This window comes from Lontra canadensis, unplaced genomic scaffold (genome assembly GCF_010015895.1).
Source record: "Lontra canadensis isolate GAN:19392208 unplaced genomic scaffold, GSC_riverotter_1.0 scaffold108, whole genome shotgun sequence".
NCBI lineage: Eukaryota > Metazoa > Chordata > Mammalia > Carnivora > Mustelidae > Lontra > Lontra canadensis.
In genome coordinates, this window is record NW_022631102.1 from 2744423 (window position 1) to 2758137 (window position 13715).

Below are 13715 nucleotides of genomic sequence, written 5' to 3' on the forward strand. Positions count from 1 at the left end.
AGGTAGGCAGAGAAAGCTCTCTTTTAAGGTAAGTTTCTCCTGTGAGCTTAACTCCTGGGGTACCTGGTGCTGGGCCCCTGGCTTGGAAATATGGCTTTAGCAGTACACAAAAGAAGTGACAGCGCACAGATGTCACCCATCAAAGGAAAGAGATACCATCTGAAAACACGGCGGCCGAGGATTGTCATGTCACTTTTCTCAGTAAGTCATGTTAGAACGAGGACAGCAAATAACCATCTCAGTGAGATAAAAAGAAAGGAAGAAAAAGAAAGAGAGGAGGAGAGAAAGAAAGAAAGAGAGAGAGAGAAAGCTACTGGCTTAACAATCACGGAGAAACAACGGAAAAGGTTTGTAAAGTCTTCAGAAATAGGTAATACTTTTTTAAAGTGTTCCTTTGATTTGCAGAACAGTGATATTACCATAGAACCACTTGTATAAATGATCACGAATTCCGGTTGGGTAGAACGTGAAGAGGATGACCAGGGTGCTCTCCTTAGCTCTGATTTTGGGAAACAGTCTTACGGGGGCTGCGCCGGGGCTGGGCCCACTCGCGGGGGACGCGGCCGGCAGCCCTCGGCTCTGCTGACCCCTCCGAGAAGCCACCATTGTTTGAACTCCTAATCGCGAGCTGAGGCAGAAGTGCATTATTGCCTACAGAACGGGGTCGAAGAAAGCTCTGACTCTGAGTGTAACTGATTTGTATGGCACAAAAAGGATGTACTTTCTACAGAATCCGGGAGAGAACAGGCACCCCCAGGCCGCAGCGGTCCTCCGGGGGGCTAGCGCCCGTCCTGGGAGACCAGCTCGTCAGCTCTGCAGTGAGCCTCCAAGGCGTTCCTGGTGTGGCGGTCCTGAGGCAGCTCCGACTTGCGGCGCACGGCAGGCCGGTCCTTCTTCAGATCCTTCTGGGCCTGGAATTACAAAGGCAGCGGCGTTGGCTACGAGTGAAGCCGTCGGAGGACGGAGCTCATGTCTGCGTGCTAAGTCAAAGGGCAGCCGTGAGCCGGGTGCCCAGCACCCACATTCTGAGGCCGACGGAGGAACAAGCGCCCCAAACCGGGCGTGGCCACCGGCAGTGGCCTAGCGGCTAGTGGGAAGGACGGTGTGCACAAAACACTGGCAGTTTGGGTTCCTAGAAAAGTGTATTTCCGTACCCAGTACTCGGTACCTCTGTTTTTTGCAAGTTCACCAGTTCTAGGAAATGTCCTCAATAGCAAAACCCCATTGCAGTGAATGCTACTGAAGGCATCTTTGTGGCCATGGCCATTACAGAAGCCGTTCGGAAAGTGGAAATTTCCTCTGGAGGGAAATAAAAACAATGAATGAAAACCACATTGAAACTGGATTTAAAGAAAAGGTCCAAAACGTCTATTCAATTTGAAAAAAAGGTCCTTAGAGTAAGAGGCATTATGTGGGTCACTTCGGGGAACAAACCCGCTAGAACTTCAAAAAAATGGTACTTAATTATGCACATGAAATTTCCTAGTATTAAGAGTAAGAAATAAAAGATTCCCTCCCCCACAACATTGTCTTCCTGAGGTTTAGGACATTGTGGTTTTACTTAAAAAAAAAAAAAAAAAAAAAAAAAAAAGAATCCTAGTTTTGCACAAGGATTTAGAGAACGGTGTCTGCTACAGAAGCGGGGTGGGGGTGCTGATACAGGGTGTTTATACCGAAGGCACCCGTTCCCGTAAGTAACAGGTGAACAAGTCAGTCGGTTTCGGGGCAGGGCCAGGGCATCCGTACCAGTATTTCTGAAACAAGACAAGCCACGGAAATCATCTGAACACAGCGAAGGCACCAGAGGGCTGCCAATTAGCTCTACATTTCAGCCAGAAGCAAGCGCTTCTGCTTGGCGTCTCCATGGACGAGACAGACTTTAAAGAGAACGGACTGACTTCCGTGGTAGTGAACAAAAGCCTTATCAGAGGAAATTCATTTCAGGTCAATCGTCTGACAACAAAAGGGACAAAACCACAGCCACCTCTCAGAGTCTGGGGATATCTAACCTCCGCGTAAAGTACACTTCTCCTGGCTTTTAGAAGCAATTCTAGAACCCACAGAAGCCAAACGTGGAAAGTTCACGTTTTTGCAGAGCTAAGTATTTCTCAGGGTTCTTTGCAGATTTATCTGCGGAAAAGGCAGGGACATCAAGGTTTAGAAAGAGCCTTGTGTGATGTTCTGGGAATATTTCTAGAAATGTGACGTGAATATTCACACTCATTTATGGGAGAGGCGGGAGTCTGGCTTTTTGCCCCCGGGGATTAGTGCCGGCGGCTTCGGGAGAAGCACCCCCATCAGGGGGCTGTGAGGGGCACAGCGCCGGGCGTGTTTGCTTTTGGCCCACAAGGAACCCAAGAGGGAACAATTCTACTCTGAAAACAAAGCCAAGCGAAGCCAAGCCAAACCCAGACTTTCACAGACTCGGTATGGTTCACCCCTGCTCGAACAGGCATTCCGAGGAGAAGAAACACGTGAGCAGAAAAAGGCCACGGTCGAAACTGGGGAACTGGAACCAGAAGTGCAAATGCAGAGAACACACAGGACCTGGGAACATCTGCGAGGACAGTGGGCCGGACGCGCCGGGCTTCCTGCGCGGGCATCTCGGACTGGGGTGTCAGGCAGAGCGTGACAAGAGGAGAAAGATCAGAAAGACAGCAGGCGGGGAAGGACGACAGGGCGTGCGCACGGTCACCCCGAAGGGGCAGGCTGGGCGGGGGCGTGTGGGCCGTGGGCCGACGCGGTAAGCAGGTGGAGCGTGAGGCACGGCCTCCGTCTGCCGCGTGTGGGCAGATCTACGAGGCTTGAGTTTCCATATAGGAAGTGGGAGCAGGACACAAAGGGGGTAAACATAATCCTGCCCGTTTTTACTATGCAGCTGAGGACACAGCTAACCCCCAAAATGTCTCAAGGGACCAGATTTGTCTTTACCATCAGCAGCTGGAATGACAGGGAGAAAAGGGAAAATACTTCAGGTACATAGCATTATTTGTCAAATCTTGTCCTAAGCATACAAGCCTTAAACACACTCTATGTATGGAGTAAGGAGTACCTTCACTGCCCACCTTTCCGTCTCTCTACACCTTCCTTATCTGCGTGCTTGACACTGCTTTTCTCCCGACCGACTGTTAAAAATGAGAATTGTTAACATTTTAAACGTCTCCGGTATAAATGTCATTCACATGAAATTTCCTACTTCTCTTTGGATGTTCCATGGAGGGTTAGACAAGCTCCTCCCTACCCCCCTCCCCCAAAATAAAAATGCAAATTATGGCTCTGACAGGTCAATACCTAATTTCTCCACAGAATTCCAACCAACCGTACCCCACTTCCTCCCCTCCTCTGCCATTTACCTCTCCCATGTCTCCCATCCTGGCCAACATTCAAGTCATTTTAAAGAAATGTGGAATTATTTTTGGAAAATAAAATTAGCCAGAGATAAAATTAAAAGGGCCCTGAAAATACTCAGACTTTAATTTTTAGCTATAACTTTGTATGTGATTTGGTCTCCAAATTGTGCACATCAAGTTCTCCCGCATCGAGGTATTTTTCTCTTTGCTTTAACGATGGTTTTGGGATTTTCAGGATATAGGACTCCAACATTTTTCAAATTCAGGAGAGTCTATTATATCAAATATTATACCTATGAGACTGCACTAGAAATACCTTCACCTAGTTGGCTTGAAATGGGGCGGGATTCAATGGACTCACCAAAATCCGCAACAAGCCCTAAAATCAGATGGTATTAGTCTTCCAGTTCTTTCCTTTTTCAAAGTTGTTTGGCTATTCTGGGTCCTTTGTGTTGCCGTGTGGATGTTAGAATCCGTATGTCATTAAAAAAAAAGTATGCTGGGGTTCTGATTGGGATCACATTAATTTGGGGAAAACGGATTTTTTTTTTTAAGATTTTTATTTATTTATTTGACAGAGAGAGAGAGATCACAAGTAAGCAGAGAGGCAGGCAGAGAGAGAGGGGGAAGCAGGCTCCCTGCTGAGCAGAGAGCCTGATTCAGGGCTCAATCCTAGAACTCTGGGATCATGACCTGAGCCGAAGGCAGAGGCTTAACCCACTGAGCCACCCAGGCGCCCCTGAGAACGGGTGTTTTAATGCCATTGAGTCTTCAACTCAGGAGCGTGATTGTAGAGATCGAAGAAATTATTATGCAGAAAAGTTAGTTACATCACCTCGCAAGAGTCACGGAAACACACGCCACAGGAGTTCTCCAGGAACCACCTGTCTGCCTTGTGTCAGTCAGAACCAGGTGGGTGCATGAGTAGAGACTGAGCCTTTTGTGTTACAGGGAAAGATGCACACCGCCGAGGGCACGGGACGGATCAACCAGGGCCGCTTCCCACTCACGATGAGAATGCTATTTCGATTTGCCTTCTGGATCAAATACTTGATCCCTCATAGAGGAATCATAAATAAGACCATAATTTACGTGTTCTTTACGTTTTGGACATAGGCCATTCTTTTCCTAGCATTAATTATGACCTTCAGTGGGCCAAGGATGGACTAAACCCCCCCCCCAAACTTTCAAACCCCAAATAATTAATGTGTCAGAACTGGCTTATGAACCATCAGTTTCCTGTCCATTGCTGAAAGGTCTACACGACTTAAAAACTAAGGTGGTGGTGCACCTGGGTGGCTCAGTCGTTAAGCGTCTGCCTTCGGCTCAGGTCATGATCCAAGGGTCCTGCATCGGGTTCCCAGCTCTGTGGGGAGTCTGCTTCTCTCTCTGACCTTCTCCCCGCTCATGCCCTCTCTCTCTCTTAATAATAAATAAATAAATAAAATCTTAATAAATAAATAGTAAAATCTTTAAACAAAACAAAACAAAACACATGACACAACAAAAAACCCCTCTAATGTTGTCCCAGATTCCCGGGCAGGGCTCCCGGTATGAGGGGTGCTGCTTGATATCTGTGTCTGTAAGCACTGGGTGAGCTCTCATGTCTTTAGTACATTTCAAGCCACAAAATCAAAATGGCAATTTAAAAAATGACCTCAAATTCCTCTTCCAGTTAAAAAAAAGTGAAGCAGGAAAATCAATGTCCCCATAGGGAGGACAGAGAAAAATGGGGATTTTTGAGTTTTTATTATATCTGTTCACTGCTAACAATTATGGACTCCAACTGAACTAAGTCAAAATAAGTCACTGACATCCAGTAGGCGTTTACGGAGTTTCCCCACTGTATTTCTGGTACTGAAGTGTTGATCTTCTGCTAAGGCTGGGAGCTGGCTGGGCAAGAAGGGGCATGCACGTGGTGGTCACTGCAGCCGCCTCTCTGGGCAGCCCTGTGCAAAATGACTCTGGACCAATGCCGTCCGGTTGGGAAAAAAACAAAACAAAACATGTTCCAAGTATGGAACTCCAAATTCCCTAGTCGCCACATTAAAAAAGTAAAAAGCAATAGGTGAAATGAATTTTAACAGCGTTTCAAAATTTAACCCAATATATCCAAAATGTTGTCATTTCAACATAAAGCAAGAGTAAAAAATTACGAATGAGATGCTTTTGCGTTCGCTTCTTCCTGTCGAGCCTGGGGGTTCCTGTGCTCTGGGCTGTCAGTGCAGCTCGGTGCAGACGGCCACGCTGTGAGGGCTCAGCAGCCCCACGGGGCTCGCAGCCACGAGTCAGGACAGCGTGGTCCGGGCGGTGGCGGGCCTGTGCTCTTGCTGACACCCCGTCCCGTCTGATCAAGTGGGGAGTGAAATTTGCCCGAGTTAAAACCTCTGCTCAAGTGAGTTGTGAACGACATGAGCATCGGTACTCCGCCTGCGTCCAGCCACCCGACCTCGGCCCCTTCGGAATCTTAGTGCTGGGTGTCGTCAGGGATTCTCAAGGTTCCAGAGTCAGGAAGGCCCCCGCCCCCCGAGAGAAACACGGCCAGGACAGGCTCCTCACGCACAGGCGGGACACCTGCCCTCTTTGAAGCCCCCACTGTCTGCGTGTTCCCAGCTCGGTAATGCGGTTGGTTTCTGGATGGGTGGGGGTCTGCACACGTACCCCCACCACCGTGGGGACAAACCACCTGAGCACAGGAGTCACCCCGACAAGGCCCCCGGCTCCGGCCCCTTCCCACCAGGCAGTGCCATTCTGCTGTTGGGGAGGGAGACGGGGCTCGGCCCCAGGGCTGCCACGGGCTGCCGACCGGGGACGTCCCTGGGCCAGAGCGTGAGCGGGAGGCTAACGGGGAAGACGGTGGAACGACGCCACTTCCCGCTCTGCGAAGCCTTCGGCTTCACGCTCCAGAGACGGTTAGCGGCTGAGACCGTTACTGGTGGGAATGAAGACAAGACTCACATCTCAGGCGCAGCCTCGAGACTCAACGATTTCTAGTCGTTTGCTCCCTGAGGTGCAGACAAGGTACCTCCCGTGAGCTGACCCGGACCGGGGAGCCTGCCCAGAAAGCAGCGACGGAGAGCGCATCCCTCCGGCCGGGCTCCAGTGCTCGGGCTCGGGCAAGCCCACCACGGGCGCCCCGGCTTCGCTCTGTGCGTGTTACCTGGCGAGCCTCTTCGTTGGCGGCCTTTCTCAGCATCTGCACATCTTCCAATAAAGGCCCGTCTGTCTCCATTGCAACCGGAATGGTCACGGCGCTCACTTGGCTATACACTGCGTACTGCAATGCAAAGCGCGCAGTCACTCTCTGGGCGCGGGTCCCAGGCTGCAAGGCTGGCGTCCTGGCTGGGGCAAGTCTTCCCTCCGGCGCCCGCCCCCCCCCCCCGGGCCCTCTCCTGCAGCCCGTAGGGTGGCCGTTAAACCAGCCTGTGCCCGCAGGGCCTCGGAAACCAGCCCGCTTCTACTCTTCCAGGCCCAGTGGCACCGGGTGGGACTGGGACATCGGCTACGGCCTCCCCTCCAAGGCTCCCCTGGTCCCTGGGGCCCGAGGGACGATGGGACGGCGCCCTTCGGGCAACCTCACTCGGCGCCTGGGTGCACGCACTCCTCTGGCCTGCACTTCATGCCCACAGCCTCCCCTCCCCGCCCAGGCTGGCACCTGCGACCTCACTCTCCTGCCCCACGCTCTAACTCCCTGGAGCTGTTATCCATCCGCCCCTTCGTCTACACGCCACGTGTCTCAGCCCTCTAGCCAAACTCCGTGACTCGCTTCTGCCCAACAGCTGGGCTACGCACTGGAAGCCCGTGGCCGTGGAGCCTCGGCTCGGCCGGCTTCCTCCTTCCCATGCCACTGGGCGCCCAAGCACCTGACACTCCCATCCACGCCGCCACGGCCACACACGCGAGAGCGCCTGGGTGCCGCCCCTTCTAGGCACCAGACGTGTTGCTGCCAGAAAGAACTTTCTGAAATCCAAGTCTGACTAGGCCACTTTGCTCTTCAGGACTCTAAGACCTGCCCCTGTTCTCGGGGCTAAACACCCACATTTGTCCCCTCTCCAGCTGCTCCCAAGCACAGACCACGCCCAGCTCCCCTCCTTCTTCGCCAACAGTCCACCTGTGCTCAACAACCCGGCTCCCATCCTCTGCCCTCTCTGCCTTGGGAACCTCCCCTAGATCCAGACTGGGTGGCTGAGACTTCCCCTGTGAGGGGTTCAGCCCTCTTGCTGGGGACACCGTGACTGCGGCCACCCCAGTGTGGCTTTCTGTGTCCCAGGTGGAGGCAGGAAGCAGACCTCCTGTCTGCCTTCCTCTCCAGCATGTCCCCGTGTGTGTTACGATCTGGCTATCTGAATGCATTCTCTCTGCCTCCATCTGGCTCCCCTCATGGATCCCTGAGCCCCTCGGAGCGGTGTCCTGCTCTCATCTTTGTATCTCGGGAAGGTTCCACAATTCAGGACACCCAGCTGGGGCCCATCTGCCGAGGGAAGCGGCTGTCTCCTAGGTGCCGCGCCCCCAGGGGCTCCCAGAAGCACAACTAAGCGCAGGACTCGTCGTGCCCGTGCTGAGAGCGGCACGCGGCCAGTCCTCACTGGGGCTCAGAGTGAAAAGAAGAACGAACGAGAATGTTACAAAATGGTCCCAGCCAAGGGAGGGCCACAGAGCAGGCCCCGGCAGGAGAGGATTCCTACAAGGGATAAAACTGTCTGTCGAGGCTGGAGTCCACGGCAGGGTCAAGGAACACCCACGTCGCCCAGAGACGCCCACCGCTCAAGGGAAAGCGGCCAGCCGGGCCCCATGCCCCGGGCCCAAGGCTGCACCCAAGGTTCACAGAAGCACCTGTCTTCACGTCACACAATTCCGACCAAAGTCAGGGAGAAGCGAGCACTAAGCTGCTCCCCGGCCTCTTGGGAGGGCTAGGAAAACACATTCACAGGAGAAAGCCTCAGTATTCCATGACTCGAACAAATTAAACCACGCGTGGTATTCAACAACTCCAGCGGAACTGCCACAACGGCCACAACAAACGCAACCGAAAATTTGGGAGGCTCCGCTGACTCCCGGAGCCTCGCAGGACGGACGGCGCATGTCTGATCTGAGCAGGGGAGCCTCGGGGAGACTTCCAGACACCGCTCAGGGGGCAGACCTGCAGAAGAAGCAATGAACTCATACCTCAAGAAGGCAGACCTGAGATGGGGAGCCAGGCTCGAAGACCCCACTGTTCCCATGACGGAAACAAGAAACACGCTGTAGTCCACACAGCTCTCTGCTTCCTGCAGTCGTTGTGACAAAGGGCACAGTGACTGGAGCTTGGAAAAGATTTCCTCTCTCAAGTGAAGACCAAGTCCTGAGGCCTTGCTTCCAGCTCTGAGACATTACTAGCCCAGGAAGTATTTTCCTTGGGGGACGTGGCGCCGGGGACTGCGCGTGCAGATGGGACTCGGGGGGTGACTCACACGGGTTCAAAAGGGAGACGGTCAGCCTGGCGCCCTGAACGTCACGGTCACCGCGGCGCCTGGCGAGCACAGGCAGGGCCTGCCCGGGACGCCGCAGAGAGCAGCCCAGAGGAGTAAAAACGTCGTGTAAGAGAAACTCAGGAGCAGCTCAGAAAAAGGGAGACAAGAGCAGTGTCTATTTCAGAAGGGACACCTGTTACTGCACAGCAGCGAAAACCAGGCCACGCCGGTTACACAACCCACCAGCTCTTTCCCATTTGTGGCAGGAAGGCTTCGTGCGGGTTTCCATGAGATCATTTCTCTATCTCAGTAAGATAAACAGAAGTGGGCTCTCTGACTTGTGCATGGTTTCACGCGTCTCAGGGTGTCGAGGTGGCGGGTGCGGGGGGCGGGGTCCCGGCCGGCCCCCTGCACACGGCTGTCAGGCAGGGCTGCCCGCCTCCACCTGCCCCAGATTCCCGCTTTTCCTGTGTCTTAAAAACAAATGTCAGTATTTTAGCCACACACCCTGTTCCTTACAGCAGATGCCCAGAGCTGTGTGCCTGCACGGGTCACCTCACAACAGCGTTTCCGTGAAGAGCACAGAACAGAGGCTGTAAAGGGGACGCTCCTGGGTTGTTCTACGCGGGGACTGGGACCTCACTTAAGAAAGTCATTCCAGTTTCCGAAGGCTTAAATATCCTGAATGTGGTTTTCTTGAGGGAAGTACAAGCGAGACGTCACACAGATCAAACATATGTTTAATAAACCTCTGTTCATGCACCGCTTTTCAGGTGATGTCAGACTGAAAAACTGGCAGCACGGACTTAGCCAACGACCTGTGCACACCTCTCACCCAGGAAAAGCGGACTGCTTGGAATTCAGCCCACCTGCACGAACCCTTTATGGTTCTAAAGGGAGCTGAATGGTTCTCCTAAAGTACCGTCTCGTCTTTTCTGGGAGGCGGAGGACAGCCTTGGGACCGTGCCTGCGGTGGGGACGCGCCCCCGTGATTTTCAGACTGGCCCCAAACCAGAAGGAGCACTTGCTGGACAGTGCTGCAGTCCATCGGGACCAGTGGACATGACACCCAAGACCACGCAGCTCAGAATCCCGCACGCCGGCCCCACGGTGGGCACTCTGCAGGGCGCCGCTGCACCTGCTGGCAGCTCCATGGGACACACCACGTGCACCCACCTGCCAGAGCGCACTGGAGGCTTCTAGCTAGGTCAGGAGGAAGGGTTAGTGGCCGACATGATAGAAGTCAGGCAATTTTCAACAATTAAAGGCTCAGCCTCCAGGAACCTGGTTTTAGGAAAAAGGCCACCCAACTTCGTACTTCATCTATTTCAAATCTAACTTTTTTCAAATGATTTTGATATTAAAAAGAAAGGACATACCACTTGAGTGACAGCGTCTATGACATTTGTGGGGAGAAAGCAAATTGCAATCTTGGCCCCCAAACAGAGGCTGAACCCTGGTTTCCTTTTTACCACAGTATATTGGTAAGATTTAGATCTTGTTGAAAAGTGGAGGGAAAAAAAATCAAATCTGTGGTAAAAACCTTGTGGGGCAACAATCAGTTACTTGTACAGAAGTCGAGAAGCACGTTTATCGCAGACGTTCCCACATACAAGGTTGGTGAGACCGCCCCCCGCCCCTCGCGCGAGGACCCCACATTCCCAGCTCATAAAAACATTCAGTAACACCCTGGAGGTTTTCACGTTACTCTTTTTAGTACCTGGGGGTTTGCTTTGGCTAGATTTTCTATTTTAACCCACGCTTCTTCTCGTTCCTTCATTTTTAGCTTCTCTCTGAAAAACAGCAAGATATCATTGGTATTAGAGACAGGGATCACGTGCAAGCGAAGGCGAGAGGCGACGCTGACATGACCAGCAGCGGTCACCTACTCTCCTCTGTCACTTCTGGTCTTACTCCCCGAGCTTCACCGTGGGGAGCACCGCGGGATGGGACACGGCACACGCGATGCGGAAAACAAGCCAGACTCAGAGGCAGAGACTGAGCGAGTGAGCAGGCCGCAGGGAGAACAGCTGGAGACCGCGGGCCCCCGGGACACGCGTACGAGCCCCGCAGGCCTGCACCGTCCTGCTCTCGCTGCTTGCTCGGGGGAACCTAGAGAACTCTGAAGACAAGCTTATGGGGCCGTGGAGAGCGAGACCATTCCACGGTGTACGGGAACCGAGGCTAAGGGTTGACGTCCCGACAAGGACGGGTTTAAAAAGGAACCCTCTTCGGACCCAGTTCTCGTCCACTCCCGCCGCCGGAGGCCCACAACCTTCTGTAAATCCCTTCACCTCGACCGAACATTTCTTCTTCTTCTTTTTAATCTGCAGAATGTGCTGCGTGATCTTTAAGATCCTTTTCAGAAAGCTGAGAGACTCACCGCGTGGAAGGTGGAAGGCACGGGTGAACCCCGTGCTCGGCTCCGAGGGAGTCCGGGCCACAAAGCTGGAGGCCGGGAGGCTCCATGCGCACGAGCCCCTGCCTCCCTCCGGCCCTGCAGACCACACCTCGCGCAGTGGGTCCCCCTCACGTGTGTGTCCCTGTCTTTCCACACCACGCTTATGTCGTAGGCACTGCTGTGCTGTCAGAACCTGCAACAGGGCCCGACGGACTGGACAGCATGGGCGTGCCATCTGTGAAGTGCTTGCGGGGCCGCTGGTTACGCGTATCCCACAGCCTGAATTATACTTGTGCAAAGTGTATCCTCCTGAGCTAGCTTCAAGGGACAAGCAAACAAGAAAACCCGCCCAGGGCCCAGACCTGACGATGACGTCCTCCTCCGAGAGAGCCGGGCGCGGGTTTCGTGAAGGACGCCAGCCAGGCTTCAGACGAGGCCTGCGCCACACGGGCCCGCAAAACCGCATCGGGAGGAACATGCTTGCTCAGTCACGTAGACCTCGGGGGACAGAACTCAAATCTCGGCCTCATAGACCTGAAAAGCTCCTACGCCCCCGGCCCCTCGGTGCTCCTCGGCGCTCCTCGGCAAAGCTAAAGTCCGGGCTGCACGCATGTTTTTCAGAAGTGATTAAACTGGTACCGTAACGGGGAGCACAGAGATGTTCTCCGCCAACAAGTGAACGTAACAAGTGTTTGCATTTCTGTTGCGAGGGTGACAGACCGATTTTGCTTTAAAGCGAGGAGCGTTTTAGGACTCACCCACCCAAGAGCTTTATTCAGGCCCGAGGAAGAGAAAACCCTCGAGAGGGTAGCTTTCGAAAGGAGCAACTTACTTCAGTTTCTCTGCTTTGAACTGCTGGGTACAGTCGTCGAACAGTTTCTGGTTCATCTCCATGAAGAGTTTCAGCGCGTTGTAGATCAAGCCGTGTATTGTCCTGTAAGCAGACCCTGGTGTTCAGGCTCTGAACCCTCCAATTTTCTACCCACCTCCCTGCCCTCCTCGGCCACAGCCCTTTGCCCCCTGACCCTCCAGCTGCTGCAGCGGCCCTGTCACATGCCCCTGGGCTCTCTAACCAAAGCCCTGTCACTCTTCCAAGCAGCCCGTGGAGCGCTCCGGACCGGCCCCGGGGCCCCTCGCTTTCTGTCCTGCTGACAGCAGCCACCTTCCGTGGAAACAGAATAAAAAACACTGACACTTGAAGAAACAGAACGTGTAGGGGAAAATAACGGAAACATTTCAGCATCAAGGACATGTCAGTTTCCTTTTCATCTTAAGGGTAGAAAACTTTTTTAATAATGCCAAAACAGGCCTTTGGAAGACACAAAATAAAATGACCACAGAATGGCTTCACAAAGCTCAGCTTCCTGGCTCTGATGTCCAGGAGAAGGAGGAGGCACAGCTGCTTTGTGACCCAGTGGAGCCTGGAGAGGACGCCAGTCCCACCTGCTCTCAGAGGATGGCCAAACTGGCAGCGAGATGGGCAGCAGGGCCACGCTGGAGCCCAGGAAGCCCATGGCCTTGTGAGCAGCCACAGAAAACCCCCCTCCCGCCCGTGACCGCCCTCCTTGCTGCCAGGCCTGCCGCTGTTTCTGCTGCTATAGGTTCACGGGGACTTTGTAGCACACTTCATAACAAAACCCCACTTTTATCCGGAAACATTTAAATAACACCGCTCTCCATGCAACAGGCAGCAGCCACCACTGCCTCTCGCATTGTACTAAATGCACACGGGGATGGTGGCTGAGCTCCAAGGCCTTTGCTCCCACCTGCTGAGCGTAATAAAAAATGAATGTGGCAGAGAAAAGGCTGCTGAAAGTCGATACAATGACGAGGTCATTGTATCAATGGCGGGGCCGTGCCAGGAGTGCCCCAGCGACCCCCAGAGCCGCACGCTGATGCCTCTTAGGGGCCCAGGACTTTCGGTACATTGACTTCACCTGCATTCACCTTCACAACGAGGTGAAGGTCTCTGCAAAGTGCTTACGTGTATTTCCTTTTTAAACCGGTATTTCGGGCTTGGATTTCAATCCTAATTGAAGTTTCAGCGACATATGGGGAACTTTAAATGCCCCAGTGGACAGCCAGCTCTTTCCTGTCTTTCCTTTTAATTTTTGAAAAGATTTTATTTATTTATTACAGAGAGAGAGAGAGAGTGCACAAGCGGGGGGAACGGCAGGCAGAGGGAGAGAGAGAAGCAGACTCCCCGCCAAGCAGGGAGCCCTGTGCGGACCTCGATCCCAGGACCCCGGGGCCATGACCTGAGCCGAGGGCAGATGCTTCACGGATGGAGCCCCCCACCGCGCCCCCTTCTTACTTGTTCCAGTGGGTCTTGGAGTTGCGGTACAAGGAAGGAAACATGATGGGCAGGATCTTTGCTGCGTTGTCGCTGATCAGGCTCATGATGTACTCGTTGTTCCAGTAATACAATGCTCGCTCTGCCACCTGCAAGACGCAGGGCACAACTGTGGTGACCGTGACGAGAAACACTCATTCAGCAGGACCCTCGCCACGACT

General features: G+C 53.4%; 1 protein-coding gene across 6 annotated transcripts in view; it reads right to left on the reverse strand.

Moving 5' to 3' along the window:
- Window positions 1-383: 383 nt before the first annotated feature.
- The window catches only part of PPP2R5C (protein phosphatase 2 regulatory subunit B'gamma), a 120241-nt gene continuing 106909 nt past the window's right edge, over window positions 384-13715 (reverse strand). For 2 of the 6 annotated variants that reach the window (XM_032839577.1, XM_032839581.1), the window contains 5 exons: window positions 13516-13643; window positions 12034-12135; window positions 10521-10593; window positions 6511-6627; window positions 384-911 (listed from right to left, as the gene is read on the reverse strand). In XM_032839577.1, the coding sequence (XP_032695468.1) occupies window positions 780-911; window positions 6511-6627; window positions 10521-10593; window positions 12034-12135; window positions 13516-13643 (552 nt within the window). In that variant the 3' untranslated portion in view covers window positions 384-779. Of the gene's footprint in view, window positions 912-3052; window positions 3126-6325; window positions 6356-6510; window positions 6628-10520; window positions 10594-12033; window positions 12136-13515; window positions 13644-13715 lie in introns of those variants that run through there. The other 4 variants (XM_032839580.1, XM_032839582.1, XM_032839578.1 and 1 more) reach the window with 3 other exon arrangements.